General features: G+C 48.5%; 1 protein-coding gene across 1 annotated transcript in view; it reads right to left on the reverse strand.

Moving 5' to 3' along the window:
• Positions 1–23,983, reverse strand: part of LOC149355847 (acetylcholinesterase-like) — a 59,238-nt gene that overhangs the window by 26,325 nt on the left and 8,930 nt on the right. The window contains exons 3-6 of the mRNA XM_089576205.1: positions 22,031–22,102; positions 14,436–14,583; positions 9,143–9,319; positions 3,760–4,122 (exon numbers count right to left, since the gene is read on the reverse strand). Of these exons, the coding sequence (XP_089432331.1) occupies positions 3,760–4,122; positions 9,143–9,319; positions 14,436–14,583; positions 22,031–22,102 (760 nt within the window). The remainder of the gene's footprint in view (positions 1–3,759; positions 4,123–9,142; positions 9,320–14,435; positions 14,584–22,030; positions 22,103–23,983) is intronic.

Here is a 23,983-nt window from a genome sequence, read left to right on the forward strand (position 1 = left end):
GCCAAACAACGTTGCTCTGCAGAGCAGCAGAGGGCTCCTCTGCTCTGGCGTCAAACCGGCATCGCACTCTGTATTCTAAAGACACTTCTGGTTCTAGAATCATCCAGCATCACCAACCGATTGCAGCACTTCTGCCTATGAGCACTTTAAGAGGGTCACATATTCGAATAACGTTATGACGCGCCTTCCGCAGCCTTGCGGCGATGCCCGAGTGGCGGCCACTGGCTTCGTTTCGGCGTGGGTTCGAACCAAGCTTGCAACGCAGGAGGCTATTAGAATGACAGATGCAGCTGCAGCTCTCCTCGAAACAAGCGCTGTCTGTGGCCACCCAATAGAGATAGGGCGACCGGCGGGTGAAAACTGGCTTTTGAGGAAAAAAAAGGCGCTGCAGCAGTCTCACTGTCTCACTTCCTGGCGGACACCCCAACCGCACCGTCAGGGAAGAAAGGATGGTGGAAATGAAGGCAGAAAGAAGGAGCTGGGGAACAATGCAATGAACACCACACGTAACTAGAGCAGAGCAGCGTCAATAAGCTCAGCGGGGAGGGGATGCGGAGTGGCAAGGAAGGAGGAGAGAAGAATGGGGCTGAGGTTAAGTGTAGCCGAGGAGGGCAGCACAGCCAAACCCACGGGAAGAGGCGAGTACGCGGCCAAGCGGACGTGCCCCATGCTGCTTTCGCCGCATTCGGATAGGACGCACGCTCACTCCGTGATCATGTGACAACGCAACGCATGCAGCCGTGCCTCGGGCCTCGCACATCCTTGGTCGTAATCGGGTGGGCGGCGCGGACGCGTGACGGTAAGACGCCGCCAGAAACTTCGATACGCCTCTAGGACGCTGCACGTCGGCTGGAGGCCAAAGCTCACAAACATGTGGTGCTTTGAAAACACGGACCACGCGCTAGGGACGCTGCCCCCAAACGTGCTGCCCGATAACGTTAAGTTCATGCCCACACGTTTGATACATAAAAACTGAGGACGTTCAAGCCATGGAGCCCAACGCGGAAGGTCAGCCATAGCAGCATCGACTTTCTTCGCTTGTGAACCTTTATATCTGACTCAGAGCATATAGTTCGAGGGACGAGCATCCTCGCTCTGCTGAAGCCACAGAGAGAGTGCGTCTGAGTATACCGCTTACAAGTAGTTGTAATAAAAGGAAATACGCGGTACTGGTGTTGCAGCGGGTGGATATCCGGACTGTGCTGATAGGAAATAGGGAGCGTGCATGTCGCCTGGAGGGGGCGCGACATATAGGCTCCCTAATAGGAAAGGGGGTCAGAGGAAAAAGTTTAAAAATAACGATGCATACAGTAGCTATTGCTTAACTCCGAGATTTTTGCGGCAATTTGCTCACATTGTAGTTTTTTAAGGCGAGAGCCTTACTAGCCCCATTAGATCAAATTCCTTCGGCGGCCGTCATTGGTGTTGGGGCCGAGAGATGGTTTCCAAAAAGATGGCGCCGCAGCAGCCGTCGTCTGGCCACCGAAGCGGTGTGTTTGACAACGGCATGCACAACAGATAGCAGGAGCAGACTAATATTTCTCCTGTGTTCGTTTTTAGCCGATTGATGTCATTTCGCTTTTGCGTTTTAATGTAGTATTGCTTTGACTTTTGGCCTTACATTTTTTTATATATATTCGGAGTACTTGTAAAGGGCTTTCTAAGTTTTTTCGCTCCTGTTTGCCGCGCCTGAAAAAAGGGCGCCTGCAACAGATCATGAAATAAGTGAATAAATAAAAAAATCAACCTGCTTGACTCGATTCAGAGGGTATACAAAATTGGCAGTGGCTTAGCTCTGGTTAAGCCTGGATATACAAGCGAAAAGCTGCAGTTATGCTTTGTTTGACGTCATAGCTGTCGCAGTTCGCGCACAATGCACTGGGAGCACCACGATAGCGGTGTAGGCAAGCGCGTTATATAGCCCTCCTTCCGCATGCCTAGTAACTGTGGCAAACATGCGGCTGCAACGAAAGGTCAAACGGTGGCGAGGTGGTGGTGGTGGAAAACATTTATTTACAGATAAACTTCGGGAGGTGAGGTATGAGCTGACCCAAAGGGGGCCAGCCCTCACAAGTACTAGGTGGAGGTCCCTAGTTCGGGACCCCAGTGGCGTCGGCCGCTGCCCGGGCTCGCGCGACCAGGGCCCGTTGGGCCTGCAGGTCAGAGCAGCCGAGCAGGGTCGCCTCCCAGTCCTCCCGGGTTGGGTTGGGGTGAGGGGGGATAGCAGCGTTGGAGGGGCAGGCCCACACCATGTGGTAGATGTCCGAAGACTTCTCCGCACAGTGCGGACAGCTGCCAGAGAAAGAAGGGTCAAAGTGTTTTAGAGCTGCCGGGCACAGCAAAGTATTTGTATATAGGCGAAGCAGAAAACGCTCCTCCGCCTTTGAGAGACCTTTACACGGGCGGGGATAAAGACTATGGCCAGATTGATAAAGTAAAGAAATGTCTTTAAACGAGTAAGCTGGAGAGAATTCGAGTTCCTGATCGTCGGGGTCGGAGGGGAATGTCCGGTGAGAGAGCGCGCGGGCGGCGGCGTCAGCTGCCTCATTTCCCTCAAGGCCCATGTGAGCAGGAGCCCAGACGATACGCCGGTGAGCGGGGTCCCCGGTATAGACGCTGTTTTGGAGAATGCGGTAGGCTAGATACGGTACCCAGCCCTGCTCGACGTTCCGACATGCCCCTCGCGAGTCGGAAATAATTGTTTTTGAATTGGAATGAGATGCAGCCAAAGCAATGGCGACCTCCTCCGCGTGTGTTATGTCACGGGCTCGGAAAGTAAGGCCGTTCACTGTTTTGGATTCGTGGACGACTGCGGCCGTGAACCATCCCCCATGGTGGGGGCCGGAGGCATCCACGTAGAATACGCCGGGTTTCGATCCATAGTGGCGGGCCAGGGCTTCCGCCCGCGCCAGGCGCCGGCCATTATGGTCCTCACGGTTCATGTTCGCGGGAAGAGGGCGCACGTGGAGGGCGCATCTCCACTGGGATGGAATACGTACGCGCTCTTCCATGAGAGTGGTGTGTTGGATGTGTAGTCGGGCAAGAAGGCGGCGACCCGACGATGTCTTCGAGAGACGTGTGTATTGGTTGGTCAAGTGAGCTTCCCGGAGCTCCCGAAATGTGTTCACCATGCCCAGCCCCAGGAGGCGTTTGTTGGAGGTGGTCACGGGGAGGTCCAGAGCCCGCTTAATAATTTTGCGGAGGATGACTTCGAGTGAATCCTCGTCTTGCTTCCGCAGGTGGAGGTATGGAGTCGAATATAGAATTCGACTGGTTACAAATGCATGCGCCAGCCGCAAGGCGTCCTTACATCGTAACCCCCCGCGCTTGTTAGAAACCCGGCGGACTAAGCGGCCCACCTGGTCCCCCACCTGACGGAGTTTGGCCAATGTTGTTTCTGACCGTCTGTCTTGATGTATAAAGAGCCCCAGTACCCGGACTTCGATTTTTTCAGGGATTGGACCTGTCTCAAGAGACAATGAAATTTTGGCTGTGCACTTTGGTGGCGAGGAGGCGAGCGCGCAGTAGTAGCGGCGGTTAGGAGGCGGCGTACATGCGCAGTAGCGCGCGGCTGCGCCGAAAGGTCAGGCGCGGAGTCGGCGCCGGCGGCGACGTTTGCGGCCACCTGCGCCGCACGTGACGTCACTCGGTCTCGCGCATGCGCAGAACTCGCCATTCGGTTTCATGGCATACGCGAAGCTCGGCTCCGACCCTCGTAGTGAAGCTTTTCGCTTCAAAAGGCCAAAAACTGACACTTACATTGCGGGGATCTCCGTGGAAAGCAGCGATATTATTTTTTATCCAGTTGAGAGCAAGGAGCTGGTCAAGGAGGCCGACGTTTCCTGGCGTGTCGTTAGTGTTTGCATTCAAGAAGCCGAAGAGACCGAGCCGGTAACTGGGCACGACGACCACCGTGTCAGTGTAGCCGGACAGTGAAGCGCCGTCGAAGTACTGGTAGTCGCTGAAGCCGTGCTCAAAGTCCCGTCCATAGAAGAACACCAGCACAGGCTTGTACTGGCATGCGGTCGAGCAAGGCGTGATGGTCGGCGTCCACACGTTCAGGTGCAGGCAGTCCTCGCTTATGCCAGCCGGGATCTCGTCGAGGACGGGTACTTGCGGGAACTGGAAGAACGCATTGCGCACAGAGTCACGATCCAGAAGGCATGAAGCATTTAATATCCTTGTTTGCGTCCTCATTTCCCTTCTACAGATTTCAAAGTACTTATTCAGGATTCGACAAAGGTGATACGAAAACAGTAGAAAGCATGTTCGATCTTGCCAATAAACATTCAACAGAATGCATGTTAACTGCACAGTCGCTAAAGAGAAGAATGCACGGCGTAATGCTGTGGCCAGCGTTCAATACATGTTTCTGAAGGACATTCACATAACGGGGAAACCTATTGTTTCAAGAGAAAATATATTACGTCAGTTTATTTTGCAATAAAGCGGCGCTAAGAACAACTTTATCGAACTCTTACTCTTAGTAAAGATCCATTCATGGCTCTTTCTTGGGATGTTAATATTTTTCTCGCCGCATAAGACTCATTTCTTGGTGACGAAATTCCATTAAAAAATTTCCCCGCCAATTTATTCAAACCTTGAAGTCTACACCAAAAAGGCCACCGTGATTGCCGTTTTGAAGACAACGACGTTGTAGCCGAGCCTCTGCGATCCGAGCAAAAAAAAAAAAAAAACTGTGTCGACGCGTGACAGCTGAGTGGCGAAATCGGCCGCCGATGGTGACATCTCTGTTTATTTCTTGTTTTTTTTTCGCTCAGAAAAGCTGTGTTTTCCTCAAAAGTAGCGTCTTTGTCTTGAGAATGGGGTATTACATGGATAAAAGCAAAGTTCAATTTGTCCTATGAGTCCCTTTAAACGATTACATGAGACCGAGCCGCTCCAGCTACGAATGAACTGTAGGTTCTGAGTACGTTCTCCTTCTGGTAAATCATCGGCATCATCATTAGCAGCAGCAGCCGCAGCAGCAGGGAAGAAAAAGGAAAGGCCTCTATCAATGGTTTCTAGTCACTCCATTTTTGCACCGGCTGTTGCCTAGTTGGTCCCGTAAAATTTCCAAGCTCTTCGTTATACCTACATCAGTTTAGGGAGCCCTTGACTCCGTTCTCCCATCTTTCGATGTACCTGAGACATTATAATGGACTCTCGGTTGTCTACATCCTGAACACATCCTGTCTTTATCTACTCCTTCTTTCAAATAAATCATCTTGAACTCGAGATTCCTCTGTAATTCACGTGCTCGCTTTCTGCAACTCACTCTTTCACCAATCCTATTCCGTTCCATGACTCGTTGCGCATTTTTTACCCTCAATTTTACCCCTTTTTAGCTGCCAACTTTCGACGTTATCCACCGCGGTCTGCTCAGTGGCTACGGCTTTCCGCTACAGACGGAACCCACAGTCGCAGGTAGCGACGGCTGCGTTTCGATACACGCGAAATCCCAAATACGCCGAACACACAGATTTGGCTGGACGTTAGAAAGTGCACTGTTGAAAATCACCAGGAGCCATCTATAACGAAGTGAATCACAATCTACAGCCTACCTCTTGCGGCATGTAAAAGTCATGCTTCGGTCTAATAATGAGCTAGTGCTGTAACAACCGATTAGGTATTCACTTTACATGGATACGGATAAGCTTCTGTCGGACTATCGGTGAATGACAGCAAACTGCAATCTGCCGCATTGTTCGTCGTAGGCTTGCTTCTCTTTCAGTATGCGGCTCTGCCGTGATTACTTGTTTTGTATACGTATCAGTGTTTAAAATTGTTGCTTGTTTGCCAGACTGATGAAAACTGGTTTAATTTTAGTCACGTTAATTTCTAAGTTGTCTTACAATTCCTTGTATTCAGCAGTTTTGAATTCAACGATCAATCTTTTCCTGGCAGATATTAGCTGAAAAACAATGGCATGGTTGTGCCTCGCTGCCTGAAACTTCTATGAATTAGTATTTTTCCGTTTACAAGTAGGGGAGAGTTGGGAAAAACACTACACAGGGCAAAAAAAACAACATTTTACTACTTAGCGCACCCTAACTTTTAAACGATCTCCGATATTAACTTAATTTTTAAGTACTTTAACTTGCCACGTGTCCACTACAACTGCAATCAATGGTGTCCAGACAGGCGCTTCTAAGCAGAGAAAAAAAAGCGCTAAGGGAGCCGTGGTGAACGAGAAAACGATCGAAAGGCGCAAAATTCTGCACGACCGATTTTTATAAACTGCGCAGTCAATCTACCTCTCGCCCTGACAAAAACTCGAGTTTAGTTATTACAGAAGGTAATTTGTGTTATCCTATGATAATGTTCAAGAATGTTTGCGCCTCGGGTAATTATAACAAATAATGTTAACAGCAGGCTACATGCCAGGCAAAACGGGTCTTTGCGATGTTCTCGTAGAACTGAAGTAAACGCAAAGATTTGATCGCTTTCTCTAAAGCTCTGCTCTTGTTTTCGTTGAACGTACAAAGAATAACAATGAATGCCCACTGGCGACAATAACGACGCATGGAGCGCCGGTCCCATCAAGCGTTTTGGTGTTAATTCCACCACAGGACAGTGAAGGAAATCAGAGAATATAAAAGCAGAAGCTGTTTAAAAAGGCATGAAAACCTCAGTGTCGCATTCTGTCGGGCGGTCTTGAAGAGCTATTTGTACAGCGCATTCTGACAATGGAGCAAGTTCTCTGGCCTGATGAGGTCTGACCTACAATCTCATTCCTGGTGTTGACGCGCTACGAATCGAACTAAATCGCACGTCCATTCAACTCGGCGGAGCGAAAGAGCAACAAATGTAACTCTATAACAGAAAAAAAAGTTGTGATGAAGGAAGGAAGTTCAAAAACATCGCGTAGCCAGGCTATATACACGCTGAGGCCGGCGGCAGAATTGCTTAGACCGTACAGTGGACCATGGAACAAAACAGAAGCGGGTTCGGTCTTGATAAAGTATGTGCCATTCGAATATGCTCGCAAAGATTATCAGATGTTTAAAGTGCATTCATTGCAAGAATGAGTGATATGGCGATTTTTGAAGGGCGTCTCATTTTCTCCTGAGCACTGTCTCGTGTTGGCCTATGGGGTGGGGCAAAATGCGACAGTTTGAATTTCTTAATTTGATTAATCTTTACTGTTTTACTATTCAGCAAGACTTTCCATGCTTGGTGAGCGTGATGTCAGGACGGAAGAAAATAATTAGGCTCTATTTTTGTTAAATCCGCAAGGGAAATATACTGGCGTCGATTTGCAAATTTATGTTCCGTTTTGCCCCACTCATCTCCGCTAGGGCGATATTTTTATGGTTTCTCGATACCTCCGTTACGCATAGCCTGCGTGCCCTCTGGTGTTTGCACTGAATCAAATGCTTTTGCAGTTTAAGAATGTTGTATAGAAGACGTCCCAGGTTATATGGAGCAAGATATATATAAAAAATACGGACTATTCACAAGTATAAATCCAAGCAAGTTTCATTACTCTTGCGATGTAGCGGCAACTATTCTGTTCACTGTGCCTGCTTATTTAATCGGATTTTTTCGTCAGCTTGTCGATGAAATGCTTCAGGACTGAACCTTTGAGCTCTGGTATGAAACCCAAATCTCTCTAGGTCCGTAATGCAGGCCGGACCCAGGCGATTCCAATCAGGCTGCCGGAGCATTGCTTCATTTGTTTGGCAAAACAAAAAGGAAGCCCCGAAATTAGCCAGAAATACTACGTGACAGTATACGCCGTGTATATGAGCGCGCCACAATAACTCCGCGGTCAACCACAATCTGATACACGCATTTATTAATTTTAAAATAAGCGGGTTCTTGTTGCCTCTAGACTGTTAGCTTCGGCGGGGAAGGAATGGGAACGGTTTTTAAGGGTGGAAGGGTATGCACAAAGGGTAGGGTCTTAACATTAGATGGGGCTAAAAGAAGAAATAAGCAGTCCCACGATGCTTTGCGGGCAGCTGGCTGTAATTGGAATGCAGAGGGCCTGATATCAGGCGGCAGTGGATCTAGGGCAGTCACCCATGCGCGGTCGCCATTAGTGCGGTCACAGATGAAGTGATGCTCGGCTGCTGCAGTGTGTTCAGTGGTCCTGGTGGGCATGCTCCCCATAAAAGTGATGTTTCCGTGGTGTCGGAAAAGCAGCGCGAGCCTGAAGGCGGCGAAACTGTACTTTTTGGTTCTGTGCGTAGATATAAAACTGGAATGTAGTAGCCGTGTGGAGTTCGGAGATGTTGCGGTAGGGACCGTCTGCGCTCTTTGGCCTGCTTTGGAAATGCGTCGACATTCATTGAGGTGAGATTGCATTTTACAGCTCCTTATATAATAGTTCCGCGTGCTCCCGGGGGCTATATCTTGCAGGATTTAGCGGGCTATAATGCTCCTGCAGGCTATCAGGGCACGTAGAAACACTGTGTGTTCTTTCTGTAAAAGTTAGTGGCACATTGATGAAAAATAAATAATACTCTTGCTAAACTAGTTCACCAAGCCTGAAAGGAAAAATGTTTCTATAAAATGTCCTTGTTTAATTCGGCCCACTGACTTAAAAATTAGGTTACTTTTGGGAAGTGCTTCCAAATGAACCTGTCATAAGCAAAGTATTTAGCACACAGTGAACGTCGGGAAGCACGGAGCTCAAGTCGCTTACACTAAATGTCCAAAAATAGAAGTGCACGTAACACCTCTCGATGCAATCGTCCACCTTCTTCATATAGCATTGCGTCCGAGGACAACACCATGCAACGTTTGTCTCTTATTCCGTGCACTGAATTGCCCCTATAACGGAACCAAGCTGAAACCTGTGGAGGCATGTGTCTGTACTCAGATAACAACTGTTGTCTCCTGCAGATTACAATACAGCAGTTATTTTCAGTTCATGGCACCAGTAAGCAATCTGTGAAATCTACTCCGTGATAGACTTGAGCGCAAAACCTAGTACAAGAGATGATCCCAGACGAGGCAGGAGGCTATGTCTGCTAAATCATCTGTTGTCCTCGCTTCTACGATCACCTGCCATACTTGGTTGTTTTCTTTTGTGGTCTGTCCTTGCTCCTCACGCTGCCGCTGGCTATGCATGAAACTGGCCGACGAAAGCAACCTTCTTGACAGCGTGCATGGAGGGGTCGAAAAAGTGCACCTGCGGGCAGGCGGGCCTCCGGTGGTTGGCAGCCAGCAGTTGTGGACGCCGCAGTGCCGGCTCCGGCGGCGCGAATCGGCGCGGGCCGCTGGTGTCCCGGCCGTAGGGCACCCCGAGGAAGGCGAACACGCTCCCTCGCTCCTGCGTCGCGAGCAGGAACCTGCTTCCTCTCACATTCTGCGCAAGTCAGGAATGGCTCAGCGATAAATCTCAAATGTTCGCTTAAGCCTCGTTTACATGAACCCGACTGCGGTGAATCGAGTCAGGGGGTCGAGTTATGTAAGTTCAGGCCAACTCGACAACTGCGTGTTTACATGAACTAGATTTTAGCGAGTCGAGACCGGTTCAACTGCAGCGACACCAAGCGTCGAGCAGCGCAGCGGGTGAGGCAGTAGCAGCCTCCAAGATTGCGGCATGGCACCGCTGTCTCGCAGGCGCGACGGCGCAAGCGAAAAACAGGTTCGCGTTTATCTTCTCCCCTCCCGCTAACCCGCCTCTTCGACTCGATCCGGTTTACGTGCTATCTGCCGTTGGGGTCGAGCGAGTCAACCCACCCCCTGCAGCGAAATTGACTGGACTCGCTCCATCGACTCCCGGAACCGACTCTGGGTTTTTACAGGAACTTAGTAACTGGTTTTCAACCCAACTCCTCAACTAAACCCCGTCATGTAAACGCCGCTTTAAAGGGCCACTGAAGAGGTTTAGAATTCAACGAGTTTAAAGGGGTCGACTGTGTGAAACTTGCAGGTAAAGCATACGAAATGTTTTTGTGCTAGCACTCGAAATGGTCGCGTAATCGCCGAATAAAGCGGTGTCGGCACTCAAGCTTCTCTGCAGTGCTAAGCGATGGGCAGTGGCCGGCCGTAATAATGACGTCACGTACACCGGCACTACGTTTCCCTACGACGAAACGATTGCTTCAAGGAATAGGACCAACGCCACCGAAGACAAAGAGAACTATGCGCTTTTTGGTGGCATCGGACGCCGCCCGGCAGGATGTGGCCCAAAGAAGCGGACACTTGAAATTTCGGAAACAGTGATGTCATTACAAGTTTCGCCGCACTGCTCTAGCGAGATGAGGAGAAGCCTAATCACCGTCGCGGCTTTAATCGACGTATATCACGTCACCTTTTTGAATGCTGGGGCAAAACCATTTGGCGTGCTTTACCTAGAAACTTCATACATTAGCATTCTTGAATTATGATATGATAGCTGTACAGTCATAGCCATCCTTTATTATTTCAAGCTCAATAGTTGTAGATACAGTCCGGCACCCATGTTTTCATGATCGCTATGCTTAGTCGTAATCTCATTCAAGTGGAATATTTTGCAAGGTTGGCGCACTATTGGTATTAAATGTTACCACATGACTATATTCTTCAATTCTCAATTATTGCCAGAGCAGTGGGATGAAGCTGACTTGAAGACGTGTAATTTTACTTTTTTTTTTAGTTAACTGTGCTGAAATAGTCAAATATTTGGGATTTCCTGCCTTCTACATGCCTCCAACCCATTATGACAAAAAGTGCTTTGTGCTGAACAGCTCATAGGCGCCCTGCGCCCCCATCTTCACGAAAGGCTTCTGCCCGTTGCCGGCAACGCTCAGCGCGCTTGTTTACCTAATGGCGTATTCCAGTTGGCGAGCAGAAGCAAACTTTCTCGCTCCGCGAAACCGAAAAGCGTATTTCAATGGGTGATTTGGATTCAGATCCGGAGTTCTGACTGGACTGCGACAGTATGTTCACAGATCCCGAGACTTCTTAGACATCTTGCTCCTTCGCGGATGCTACCTCGGACCGCCGGAGGCTACCGCCACCGCCGAATGGAATACTCCGCAAGTCATGCACCACATATGTGGGGCGCCTGACGTGTCACTGCCCAGAACTGATGCCGGATGTCACGATGTCACGGCCGCAATCGAAGGCGCTGTGACCTTTGAACCCATTGGTTGTTCCTATCGCACTGGCCCGAAGCGCAGTGGTGTTCCTTATCGTAAGGACTAATTTTCTTAGTAATTACAAATGCCAATCGGCGAACCAGAGCAAGTTTTATTTCACCGCGAAACCGAGAAGCATGCTCCAATGGCTGATTTGGAGTCTGATCTTGAGTTCTTATCGCACAGCGACGGATATCTTGCTCCTTCGCGGATTCGGAAGGCTGCTGCGGTTCGCCGTTTCGAATACGCCATCAAATAAGAGAATCCTTTTTTCAAGCACTTTTTTCTTGGAGCTGTGTGAAAAATTCCTGTATTTTGCCCGGCATAACTTTATAGTAATTATCTGCCACTCTTTGTTGTTCCATGGGATTAATAAAGGCCGGCCTTCTTTAATCCCTAGGACCACCGTTCGGCACCGTTCGGCTCGTGCTTTCAACTACTAGTCGTTTCGCGTGCTGATGTTTTCTTTTGCGCTCTCCGCCACGTATTTCAAGCAGGGGCAACCTGCGAAAAAAGTTGGCCGACATGACCACCAAAGGCTGTGTTAAACAAAGAAAAACTCTTAAGCATATAGTTTCGAGCATTACACAGTCAGAATGCGTTTCTTAATGGAAGAAAAAGTAGGAAGCACGTAGCAACGAACTCTTGTCCCGTTCGTGACGTTTACAACTGAGGCAAAGTCAGCTCAACATGACTACCCTATCTAGTTCTGAATTAGTGCGTTAATATTGTTGGGTGAGGTCTTAAACATGGGAACCGCAAAAAAAAAAGAGAGAAAATCTAAGTTTGGAATGCCGGGTACACAGCCCAACGAAAGCCATGGGCCGCCAACGTGCGACTAAGGTGAATGGCACAGCGTATCCCAGTCGCTAATGCAATGACACCGTGAGAAACGCGACACCGGAGTCTGTGCTCTAGTGGCGTAATAAGAAAGAAGAGCCTAAAGACGAAGTATATCGAACAAATAAAGGAGTAATTACTGATTAGCAAACGCAGAAGCTTGGCTACAAAGCAAACTGCATGGCTGCAAATCAAAATTACGTATCCTTCGCTGAAGTTTTGTAGTTGAAGAAGAATTCACCTTGGTTCCGAGATCGAACTCAGGACCACTGCCTTTCTGGGGCTATCACTCTGCCACCTAAGCTGACCAGGACAGCTAGAGAATGCCAGGGCGAGACCGTACGAATCAATAGCTCGAAATAGGAATGGTGTTAGTCCAATGCGTTTAGGGCAATCCCCAAAGGTGCATATTTAACTAAGGAAGTAATTGCTCACTCGAAGTCCTGGTTACGGTGTACTCGATAGAGCAACCGCTCGGCGAAGGCGGTGATATCGCGTTCCATGCCCCGACCATTTTTCTTCAACCACGAAGTTTCTGCGAAAGCTCAATAGCTTGCCTACGTAGCCGTATGCGGTGTGCTTGGTTAATGCTGAAACGTAATTACACCCTAGTTTCAAACCCATTCCACCTTAGGGTATCCCCCTGAACACACAGGATATATAGGAGAGCTCGAGAGAATATGTGAGATGGAACAATCTTCTTTTCGTTCACTTAATGTTTCAGTAACAACCTAAATCTCAGAGCCCTCAGCGGTGTTATAAATTAACGCCAGTAATTTGTCGAGCAACGAAGCAAGCGTAGCGTGAACGCGCTACCGTTGAGGTGACAGTGCGCTGTTGCTCAGTGGTGATCACGCATCGCTCTTATCTCGAAATCCTTTTCGCGCTTTCTTAAGGTGTTATGCAATCGGCGCTCCGGGGCACGTTTCTTCTGCCGTGAGATGAAAAGCGTGCTTCACTGGTGATTCGGGTTCTGATCCCGAGTTCTTGGCCGTGACGGATTTTGTGCTCCTTCGCAGGTTCAGGGCTCTGCTCCGAATCGCCGCTTGGAGTGTGCCATTAAAGATGCGGGATGCGTGCAAAATTTCTGCTCTAGGAGTGGTAGCAACTCTCGCTGTAGTGTAGCAGCTGCTGTTCGTACGTCTAATAAAGACCGTACCACCCGCGACGCCTGCCGGGTATACTGGGACCCGCGCTCTGCAAACGCCTCTGTCCATCTGCCACTCTTCCGTGCAGGCAAGGTTCTTGAGTTTCTCGGACTGGCGCACGACTGTGCACTTCGCAGCGTAGTTTTAGGCACCAGAGACAGAGCCTCTGACCGCCAGAGCGCGAGGCAGCGGTACCATGCGCGGGTGAGAACACACGTGAGGCGCGACCGTCCTCGCCGGCTGCGTCGCTAAGTCCTACTTTGAGAAGGCTAGAAGGTGGCCGAAATGAAAAGCTTTCCGGCCTAGCGTCGAATGTGCCGTTGTTGGCCTGTAGTTTCTGCCTTCGTAGCTGAGCTTACGTCTTGGTCAGGCCATGAGCCTTATTTACAGCAAAAATTACCTTTACCTGAAAAAATCTCTTATTTCCCTGGCGATGTTTGAAACACTCGTGAATATTTTCTGTCCCCTTCAAGCTAAATTGTGTACCGAAAAAATTTCCTTAAAAGGGGTAATTCCCCGAATTGAACCATTCAAGCTAAATTGTGTACCAAAAATTCCCTTAAAAGGGGTAATTCCCCGAACTGAACATCACTGCCTGGCGGATACGCCGTAAAAAATGCCACACCGCCCAGCCACGTGTATTATGCTCCCTTCACCGGTGTTATCTATACTCATCAGATCATTTTTCCTCTCAAAAACAGATTGATGACTGGGCTGTGTGGTCAGTTTCGTGGACGCCCACTGATAATATCAGTAAATTGACAGCAGCAGTGGTCTAGTCGTTTGAGCATCTGCCTCGTATGCAGGTGGTGCGGGTTTCGATCCCCAGTGCCGCCAGGTACCCATTGGTTTCCAGCGGATTCAAGCTCTCCACTGGCGTTGTGCTCGTATTCTGTGGGCTGTCAGGCTTGGAAAATAATGGGTCGGTGAGCCAACTTTGAGTAGACCCAAATACCTTGTGTCATGGCACTCTTTGGCCAAAGTTGCGCTCGCGCCTTAAAAAAAAACAAGAAATGTAAAGAAATGTTAGGTTCCGTACCTGCGCCAAGTGCCGGACGCAGCGGTTACACAAGTGAATAGCAAAGGTGCGCCACGAAAAAAAAAAGCACCGGCATTGCATGTTCTCTTCAGCATAAAATGAGTTCAGTAGATTCACCGACTCTCCTTAACATAAGGAAATAAAACGCAGAGCTACAGCGCAGGACTGGCTGAAGGCCGATGCCACGTACCACAGCGTGCGTGCCTTCGTTCCTTTGAAGCATGCCGCCAAAAAGGCGGTGCCCGTCCCGGCGAAGGAACAACCGTGAACGCAATGCTTTTCTGCGAGGACAGCTGCGGTATTGTAACGGGGTCTGTTGGTGGCACTAACCGTAGTCGGCGTGATCATTAAAATTCCCTCGACGTCTCCTTCGCGTGTCTCCACGACCACGGGGCGATTACTAGACCGTACGCCCATGATGAGCAGTAGGAAGATGAATACCAGGAAGGCCACGGCATTGGCGAAGAACGCCAGCTTCCTGCACAGGTGTTCAAGGGCGGCGCCAAAAATCTGATTGCCGCTGGCCTTGTGCATGGCGTGTACCTTGTTACAGTGCGGTGTACAGCACTGAAAGTGGCATGCTTAGTAAAGGACGCGCACGAGAAATGTTCTAAATGTTGTTGGAAATCCTATCCTAAGGCTTCAGTCGGGAAAATGCAAGCCAGGTTTTTCAAGCGCTGTAGGGCAGGGACGTCGTGTGCGTATACGGAATGTGTGTACGACAAAATATATAATAATTAACTGCTGGCAACCACACCTTTAAACCATGCCATAGGGTGTCTGACTTACTTTAAAAAGTCACTACGGTGCCATGTCCAACACTCTCGAGCAAAAATTTTAAGGTACTGTTATGAAAAATTGATATCCAGCAAAATATTTCTTATCAAGTGTTTCCAACAATCGCATCGAACGCTTAAGACTGCCACAGAAAACCAATTGGGAACGCTTCTGACGAAAGAAAAAACGTTAAGAGGAAAATAACTCAAGGCTGCCGTCGGGTGATCTCCGGATATTTTTACTGTTGCAGAGAAATCTTACATTATATGGAAAAAATTGCGCTCATAAATGTTTTCCCGTTCAAGAATGCTTTTGTCCAGAATTTTTGTGTATGAGTCAACAAAGAAATTCTTAATGAACGTGGGCAGCAAGCCCGAAAGTACGCTATGTTCTCTGACCAAGACACACGAAATCCACAAAGGAAAAAGTGAAGGACAGGATGCTCTCGTCCACGTATTTATAAAATGGACGTCACGTATGGCATAGCAAAACACCAAATTAGATATCCTTGTGAAAGGAACTATGCACTGTTGGGCTAATTTGCTTTTAAGGAGAAAAAAAAGAGAGCGCTAGAACCGAACCCAAGAGGAAAGGATTAACGTACACAAGCGCTCACTTACACCTTTCAAAACTGCTTTCACTGAGCAATGTCAGTACTACCTGCTCAACAATAAACGACTAAAAAGAAAAAAGAAAAACGGATGCGATCACTGCAGGATGCAAGAACACCACTCAGGTATTTCTAACAACTTTTCCTATATGCGATCTTTTTTGACCACGTGACTGGCGCGAAGCTTACACAATCATTTCTGCGGTGTTCAGTCTCTTGCGCTTTTGTGAGCCCACGAGTAAAAATAATCTTTTGATTCCAAACGACGAAAGATACAACACAGACAAAGCGGGCTAGCGAAATTAGAAACAACTTGTCGGGCAGGTGCAATCGTGGCTGAACGGATGCTGTGTCGTTTCACGTGAGCGAGAAATAATACAGAACTCGGTGCAGATTCTTTATACTCCGGGAATCAGCTCGGAAATGCGTTTTCACTTGCTATTTTGCTAACTTAGAGTAGGGACTGCTAGGAAAAGAAGTGAGAACATTGGGAACCAAAGAACCTGTAACAAAATAAAAGTAGCCAGTGTAAATGCTGGTACCTGTAAACTGTAGGTTAACGCAAAATTTATGTACCCGATTAAAGGGAAACAGAAATTCAGATTTGAGAGAATTGGGTCCGACGCCTGTGTGAAGAAAAAGGGCTATATAATAAAGAACATAAAGAAATTGCACCAGCTATGACTTCTGTATTGTAAGCCAGATATCTAAAGACTGGTGTTAAAATATAGCCGCAGAGACCCACGTAGGTGACAATGCTAGACGAATTTAATGTCATACCTAAGTACATTGGGATCGAGAGAGATCGGGGACACTTACCTCCAGGATAGAAATCGGTATCAGAAACCGAGAATCGTACAAAATACAAGAGACACCATTAATTTACAGCAAAATGAACTGAAATGACTATTACATGTAATAATGCTATCACTAATGTAACTCCAGCTATTTCAGAATAATTGAGAACGGGGTGGGAACACGGGAAGAATAGCAAAAGTCTGTTTTATGGGAGCCAAAAGGTGACAGCACCTGTATTCTTTTCCTTAGGCTTGTGGAAACGTACTTGGTTTGTTTTAGTTTGTTAATGTAGGCTAGATTATTTAGGTTCAAGGAAGCATCATGAGGGAATGGATGAGCTCTAATATATAAGTTAGCGGAAAGAAGGACTGTGTCGTCAGAACATTGAAAAGTTTGGCATCGCAGCGTAGTAGAATAAATGATTCACGTAAAGCTCAAACAAGAGCGTGGTAGCGTTGAGCCTTGAGGTACTCCAGAATTAAAAAAAAAAAGGTCAGAAGGTCTTCCAGCTTGGCCAGCTCGAGTACGATTACTAAAGTAGCTAGGTATCTAAAGAAAGACAATTAAGGGGCCATGGGATTCCGACTATATCTCATGACATTTCAGTATATTATGAGCCAAAAGGTAAAAAGCCTCACTCGGATTCAGAAAAAGGGTTACTGTCGCGGTGAGTGAAGAGGAAACAAAACACTGGCATGAAGAACGAAGGGACATCACAAGCTCTATTTTCTCAACTAGAGAAGCCGAATTAAAGAGGCTTTAACGTTTGACTAAGGTCGCGGCCAAACTGCTAGGTCAGTTCCTTGCTGCATTATCTAAGTAACGTTCATAAATGTTTTGCCAAAATATCTATTAATGTCGGCATCTAAAATTTCCCTGGTGGTTCTGTCTCTCCTTCTGCTAACATCTTTAAACATGATGAGGAGAGGAGCGCAGTTATAATAGCGTAGCAAATGACCGTTGTCATATCTATTCATTCTTCGATTCGTAGGGTGTTATGTTAATGCGCGATAAAGAACAAGAGGTGGTCGAAATTAATCTAGAGGCCTTCACTAATGTCTCTGTCGTAGCGCATGTCCACATTCGGGACGTCAAACCCCTCAAACCGTGCCATACCAATTAACTACCTCATTCTATAACACTTGGTACACATCAAGAATACTCTGGAAACACACCCTGGTACTCTACGAATCATCACTGCGCACCTATTAGAACATCAGCTACTGAGAGCCGCTTTAATACCTCGAATTTCCGGTCCTAAAATCAGCGCCAAAAGAAGCTCAGAAAAGGGGGAGGGAGGGGCCTCGTATATACAGATCGAGTCCACTTATAACGAACCTGACCGTCATGCTGAGTTCGAAGTTCGTAGTAAGTAGACGTTGTCTATTACAGCAAAAATGAAAATACAGTGACACAGAACCGGCGTTTATGTCTTTAAAAAACCTGTTGTGCACACAGCAGACGCCTTCTATGCTCTCCAACGCAATGCTCCAGGCAGAGACTTTGGCTGCGGACAAGCCGCTTTAGGAACGCCATGATACCGATAGTCTTTGACACATTCACTGCGACTGGTGGTAAGTCGGCATCCTCGTCTTCGACCCTAGATAAAGTTGTAAGGATGCAACGTCGAGGCTACAGTAGCGCATGTCCGCTCAGAACTGATGTCTTTGCTCTCCGCGCTACAGCACGCGGAAGCAACGGAAAATTCCACGTGACTGGGTAGACCAGCAAAGCATACCTCGCGACTGGTATTCAGGCTTAACAGAACACTGTCATTGGATGGTCACTCGCCGTGTGTGTAGTTTCGATTTTCAAGTCGCAATTTGTCGCACGCAGATTGGACTTGTATTATGTCGGGGAGTGCTTGGCCGGCGATTAACTTCAGTTTCAATGCCAGCGGTTTCATTGTTTTTTTTTTTGTGGGAGGGGGGGGGTTGCCCTTTTTTTGTGGGGAGGGGGGGGGGTGATACAGCATCTGCAAGACACTATTCGGTCATCGTGGTGGCGGGAAGCGTGCGTTTTTCGACTCCGAGGGTGAGTTTGCGGCACCTCCTTGTTCGGTATAACCGAGTGGTGCAGCCATGTTTGTTCGTTTTATCTGAGACGCAGTGCCATAGACCTACTACACATTTTGACGGAAGCTCCATCCTCGCTCGTAATAGGCGATCATTCGTTATAATTGCGGCCGTTATAAGTGGGCTCGACTGTATTCGCCCCTAGATCGACCTACAGGTGGCGGCACCGTCGCTCCACTATAAGTGTGGATCGGCAGCCGGCGGCGCCCGCTGTGAAACGTATACGCTTGGCGGATCGCTTCCAAGTTTACGGAGGTTTTTTCTGCCGAAGAAGACTTGGTAAACGTTATGTGAAAGAAGCGCGGATTGTAGGAAAACATGGGACTGGCACGCAACTACATAACTCCTGTTTTGTGATCTCACGCTTTCGCGCGCGTTTTCCTCCTATAGCGCTCACGGACTTGATGTCTTTACTGCGTCACGCTGCCCTAACGGCAGTTTTTGTTATTATTCGCCTTTTCACCAGTGCGCGCACACTGCCTGTGCCGCAGAAGTGATATAGTTGTACGGGTGTCAGAAAGGCAAATTTAGTGTGACTGACCGCCAGCGCCTCACTTCGCCTCATGAAGTGCCACTGTGGCTACACGGTGCAACACTTAGAAGACACGTGCCATCCGAAACGTACTTTTTCCAGCAACGTACTGCGCATGCACTTTCCCTCCACCAATTTTCTAAGGTGACGCGGCTGTGCCTGTCTTCCACGACAGGCGCTTCACTGTGCACACACGACGAACTTCGGGACGATACATTTAGTTGCTGTGCTAGCATTTTCTGAGCACGCACAGAAGCACACGTACTTTCCGCCCTGACCTGCCTCAAGAAAGATAAGGTCTATTTTACTATACCGTTCGTGAGTTGAGGATTAAGCGGATTAAATGCAGAGCTGGCAGCGTACCGTTAGGCAGGTATATCTACAGATGGTGAGCCCACATATCTGGTCTGGCTAGACGACACCGGCACTTAGAGCTACTCCCCCAAAGTAAATCAAACCGGCACCAATTTTCGCCACACAGGAAAGCTGACTGTTCACGCGTGAACTGTGCGAAGACGGTTTTAGCCAAGTGCAGTGAGGTCGCCGAACTTAGTGCTAGGCTATTATTTTTACACGCAATTTCATTGAAGGTAATCGAGTGACTCTGCTCGAATCACTCTGAACGCGAGTGTCACTCGTTTAATTGACAGTTTGGCCGGGTAACAGGGCTATTACGGTCACCAAAATTTAGGAGCTTCAGCGATTGATGTTTTATATGTTGAAGTGCTAGCTACGAATTAGTCGCTGCGAAGACACTGCAGATCACTGCCCATGAGTGCGGTTAGGCGTGTGCAAGGAGTTTTGAGGGAATGTAGATTTCTTTAGCACTGTAAATATCGGCAGTGTCAGTCTTATCAAAAACCAAAATTTGGGGACATTTGCAAAACAGCTACAAGAAATAACACCTTCCACATAGGAATTCGCTGTTCCGAAAAAAAATCGATTGTCTTCGTATTAGTGCGACTATTAAGATCTATCACTCCTCGCTAAGTAAACACCAGCAAGAATGATGATATTCACTGCTGTTATATTCCGCTCCATAGACTTACATAGTACATATGTTGCTTGTATTCTGCGCTTAATTATTACTTGTCAGGAGCAATGAGCTTACGCGGGAGAACACTCGCATCTTACCCACGTACCAGCGTTACTTGGCCGACAATGCGGTACCTTTTTTTAGTTTGACCCGGTAACATTTGGCGGATGCGCAAAGCCTTAAAGTTTACGCCACCGTCGCTGTGTTTGAGACGTCGCGCGGCAAAGAACCTGCAGTGCCGAAGACTGAAGGACGATGTCATGATCCAGCATAACGTACACGATTAAACAATTATTGCGTTCATTGAGGCAGACATGGAAATAGGAGCGCACTGAAACCGCGAAACAAACAACTTTTACAAGGAACGTCTGCCGTACGCGCGCACAGGTGGGTTCAGATGAGCGGACCGGATCGCGGATGGTCCGGGCGCGTCAGCGCTGTCCGCGTGCCATGTGACGTGAACGTCACTGCTCTGAGCGACCTTGAGCGGGCGGTGCGCACTTTTCCGGGCCCGGACCGCGGACCGAATGAAAAAGGCGAGCGAATTTTTCAGTCCGAGGGCTCGGCGGCGGACCGGGATTGTTTTTGCTCTTTTTTGCTTCTAGGTGCGCTTGTCTGGCTAGCTATCCTGAATGAAGTCGGCTTTGCTCCATGCTGGCGCCTTTCGTTTTGGCGCGCTTTTCGCCGCATCTGCAGCTCGAGTGCAGCATTGTGTGCCCTCCTTTTCGTGTTTCGCTCACTGCGTTGTTCACTCCGTGTATGCTGCACTGCGTCGTACTGTGTATTTGAGCGTGTGCGGAAATGCCCGCTTTGCATTGTTGTTTCTGCTAATTTGAGTGAATTTAAAAAGAAGGCGCTCAGTGAGCCAGTATCTGGCAAAAACTGCTCTGCACTCAGCCGCAGCAAGAGTTTGAACTCTCAGGGTCGCATTCAAGTAGGTCCTTGTAGAGCAGGTCCTGCATGCCCAAACACTTTTTTTCCAACCATGAATTTGTCCAACATAACCGTTTTTAGCCATGAAAGCCTCCTCCCCGCCCTCAGACACTTCAATGGCTACAGCCAGTGCGTCTAGACGACGTTTTCGCTCGGCGTTCATGTTGAAACTCTCGGCAGCTGAGTTTTCGAAGCCACGCAAACAGCGCAAGCACGCTGTGGGCGAGAGGACGCGCGGATTTTCCGCTACGTTCGTGTGAATGCTCGACGTCCGGACCGTCTCCCGGATGCTTGGTCACGTGTCACGATAACCGCGCTGACGCGCGCGGACCATCCGCGATCCGGTCCGCTCGTCTGAACCCACCTTTTAAGCACGGCTGGCTAGCAGACGACGCGAGCGGGCGTCCACACCACTGGTCCACACTATGGAGGGTTCGCCACAGAGCCGTAAGGTGGCGACTCTGTTCGATCTCGGGGCCAATATGAGCTCCACTCGTTTGAACTCTCCGTTTCATTGCACTTCAGAATCCATGATGGCATTGCTGAGCGCCACATTAGGCTGAACCTAATTTTTGATCTCCAATACAGTTCTGCTTCATGCTCCGAATTAGAGGTCTTTAGTTGGCCGAGACAGATGTGTTGCCTTGCCCTTGCCTCGCTGCCTATCATCAGCTGCTCTACTCATCTTAAACTGGTACCTATAGGTAAATTTTGCATGCATATATTGTCGATCTCAGTTCTCAGTTCTTTGTTTGGGTCTTGAAAGATATGCTAAAATTTCTGCACTGAGTTACTTAGCATGGTAATTTGAGCAGCGATTCCCAGGTTACTCAGATGGTATCCGATAACTTTATCACCAAGTTCTTCCCAGGCAAATCTCCGCATGCCTCTTTCAGATATGCTGCGAGTGGCAGCGAAGAGTTTTTGTCACATTGTCTTGCACCCTTCCTGACCGGTATTCTATCAGTTTTTTCCTAGGGGACTATGGTCGATATGCAGACCGTACAGATATTCTTTAGCACGCTTATATACGCAGCCATACACAATGAAAGTATGACTGCTATGTTACAGTTGAATGCAATAATTTATCAGAATGCAAGAAGCCTCTATATCGGGGCTGTCTGTATTCTGTACATGCTTTATAAGATGACAATTCCGACTTACCGTCGAGAGCTAACCTCGTCGTCGAACAGCAGGCCGTCCTTGGAGTCGTCTTGGTTTGCATGCCATAGAATCCTGAAAGAGGAACCGCGCGCGCAAGAGCTCAAGTAAAAAAAAAAACTTCTTAGAACATCTGTTCGACAGAAAATAGTTAGTCGAGAGGAATTTTATTGCACACAGCGTTCATGCCATTTTCGCACAGGGCTGTGACTCAGAAACAACATAAAGGCTAACTGAAACTGAATACAAATAGTGACACGGACGCGGACTGTCATTTCACTGAACACGATATTGAGGCTCACCACTCGTGTACGAACTGCGGATTTGAGAAGAGAATGAGGAGGATAGATACGATAGCAATTGCATTTACCCTGGATGATTACTGCGATGAATACTTTTGCTGGGTGGGTAAAGTGTGTGGGGTTGTAATAGGGGATATATATATATATATATATATATATATATATATATATATATATATATAAGCCCTGCCTGCTTAACTGCGGCTGACACCGTTCAAAACTGCCCGAACCTCACCCCGTGATCGCACGCGCTACCGAGCGCGTGGTGAACAAAGGAGCGACACTCTGGCTGACACAAACAAGGCATTTATTGCTGCAACAACAATAACGCCAGCTAGCAAAAAAATACGCCAAGGAATCAAGGTCGTCCGATAGACGAGCAAAGTTACGACCAAATGTTCACCCACGCTAGGGCAGGGGAGATACTCCACAGCCAGACGAGACGAGATGCGGGAGAACGTTCTTCCTCGCGAGGCCTCACCACGCGGACGAAGAGCAGAGTGCGGTGCCGGAACGTCAGCGCGCGTGGAGTTCCCGAGCTGAAGTGGGAATGCTATCACCCTCTCGCGCGCGCAGCAATTAGACCGTCCGTGACGCTCGTATCGCTGCGACGCCGGCGCACTCCCATGTTAGTTGAAGTAACTAAGGAGGGTGCGTCGCGGGAAAGTAAACCAAAGGGGACGAGTCCCCACAAGTGGGAAGGGTCGAGGGCGCCGGTGGTGAGGGGTGTGTAGGTAGCGATTGTTGGCGCTTCTGGGGGGCAGATGGATTTCTCACTGAATGTTTGAATTTGATTTCGCCGTCGCTTTTTCATTTTGCTGCTGCGTGAGCTTCTAGTGGGTGAGGACCTTGAGGAGCGTTAAGGTAGGTGGCGATTCTGGAGGGTAAAGTTGGATAGTGGGTGCCAGTTTTGAACGGTGGAAGTGGGTTGAAAAGGTGGGTCGAGGATGGCAGAGGGTGGTTGCACAAGATGATAGCTTCTGCGTGCCACTATAGAGTGCGTTACTGGTTGGTGTTGGCCAATCTTAGGAGTGGACGTGTGAAACAGGATTTCTTTCGATCTCTTAGCCTGCCGGTAAACCTAATTTCAAACGTAAAAGAGCTAACCTTTGCAAGCTCGTAATTTAATAATTTATTTTGTAGTGATCTCAGCATCACAAGGGGAGCCATTTAGAACGCAATGTCGCGACAGGTTCCACTGTTTGCGACACAGCGTGCGTTGACCAAATGTTGGACGGTTGATTAGGCCGACGCCGTAGAGTCGCACCTGCTAACTTTTGCTTTGTACAGTTTTGTACGTGATGCACATAAATTCTTCACGTCCGGCGTTTGGCCTCTTATTTAGGGCTGCGTGCCAAATTGCCCGAAACCCGCCGACACCCTCGACTTAACTGACGCATTCTGAACAGGACTGGTGCGCTGCAGCAACCCGGAGGAGTATAAAAAGACTTCAGGGAGTTCCAGCATATCCCAGAAAGGCGGTTGAAGGTGCGCGAAGCATCGGGAATTTCGACCCCGAAGTGGAGAAGCACGTGCCCGGTTGAATACGAGCTCCCCGAGGCGATAGCAGCAGATTGAGGGTGGATAGGCGTCATGCCCCCAGAGGCAAGAAATTCTAGTTGGTCTCATGGAGGCATTCCTTGGTGTCGGGCTG

Source organism: Amblyomma mixtum, chromosome 3 (assembly GCF_055824585.1).
Source record: "Amblyomma mixtum isolate Tamu chromosome 3, ASM5582458v1, whole genome shotgun sequence".
NCBI lineage: Eukaryota > Metazoa > Arthropoda > Arachnida > Ixodida > Ixodidae > Amblyomma > Amblyomma mixtum.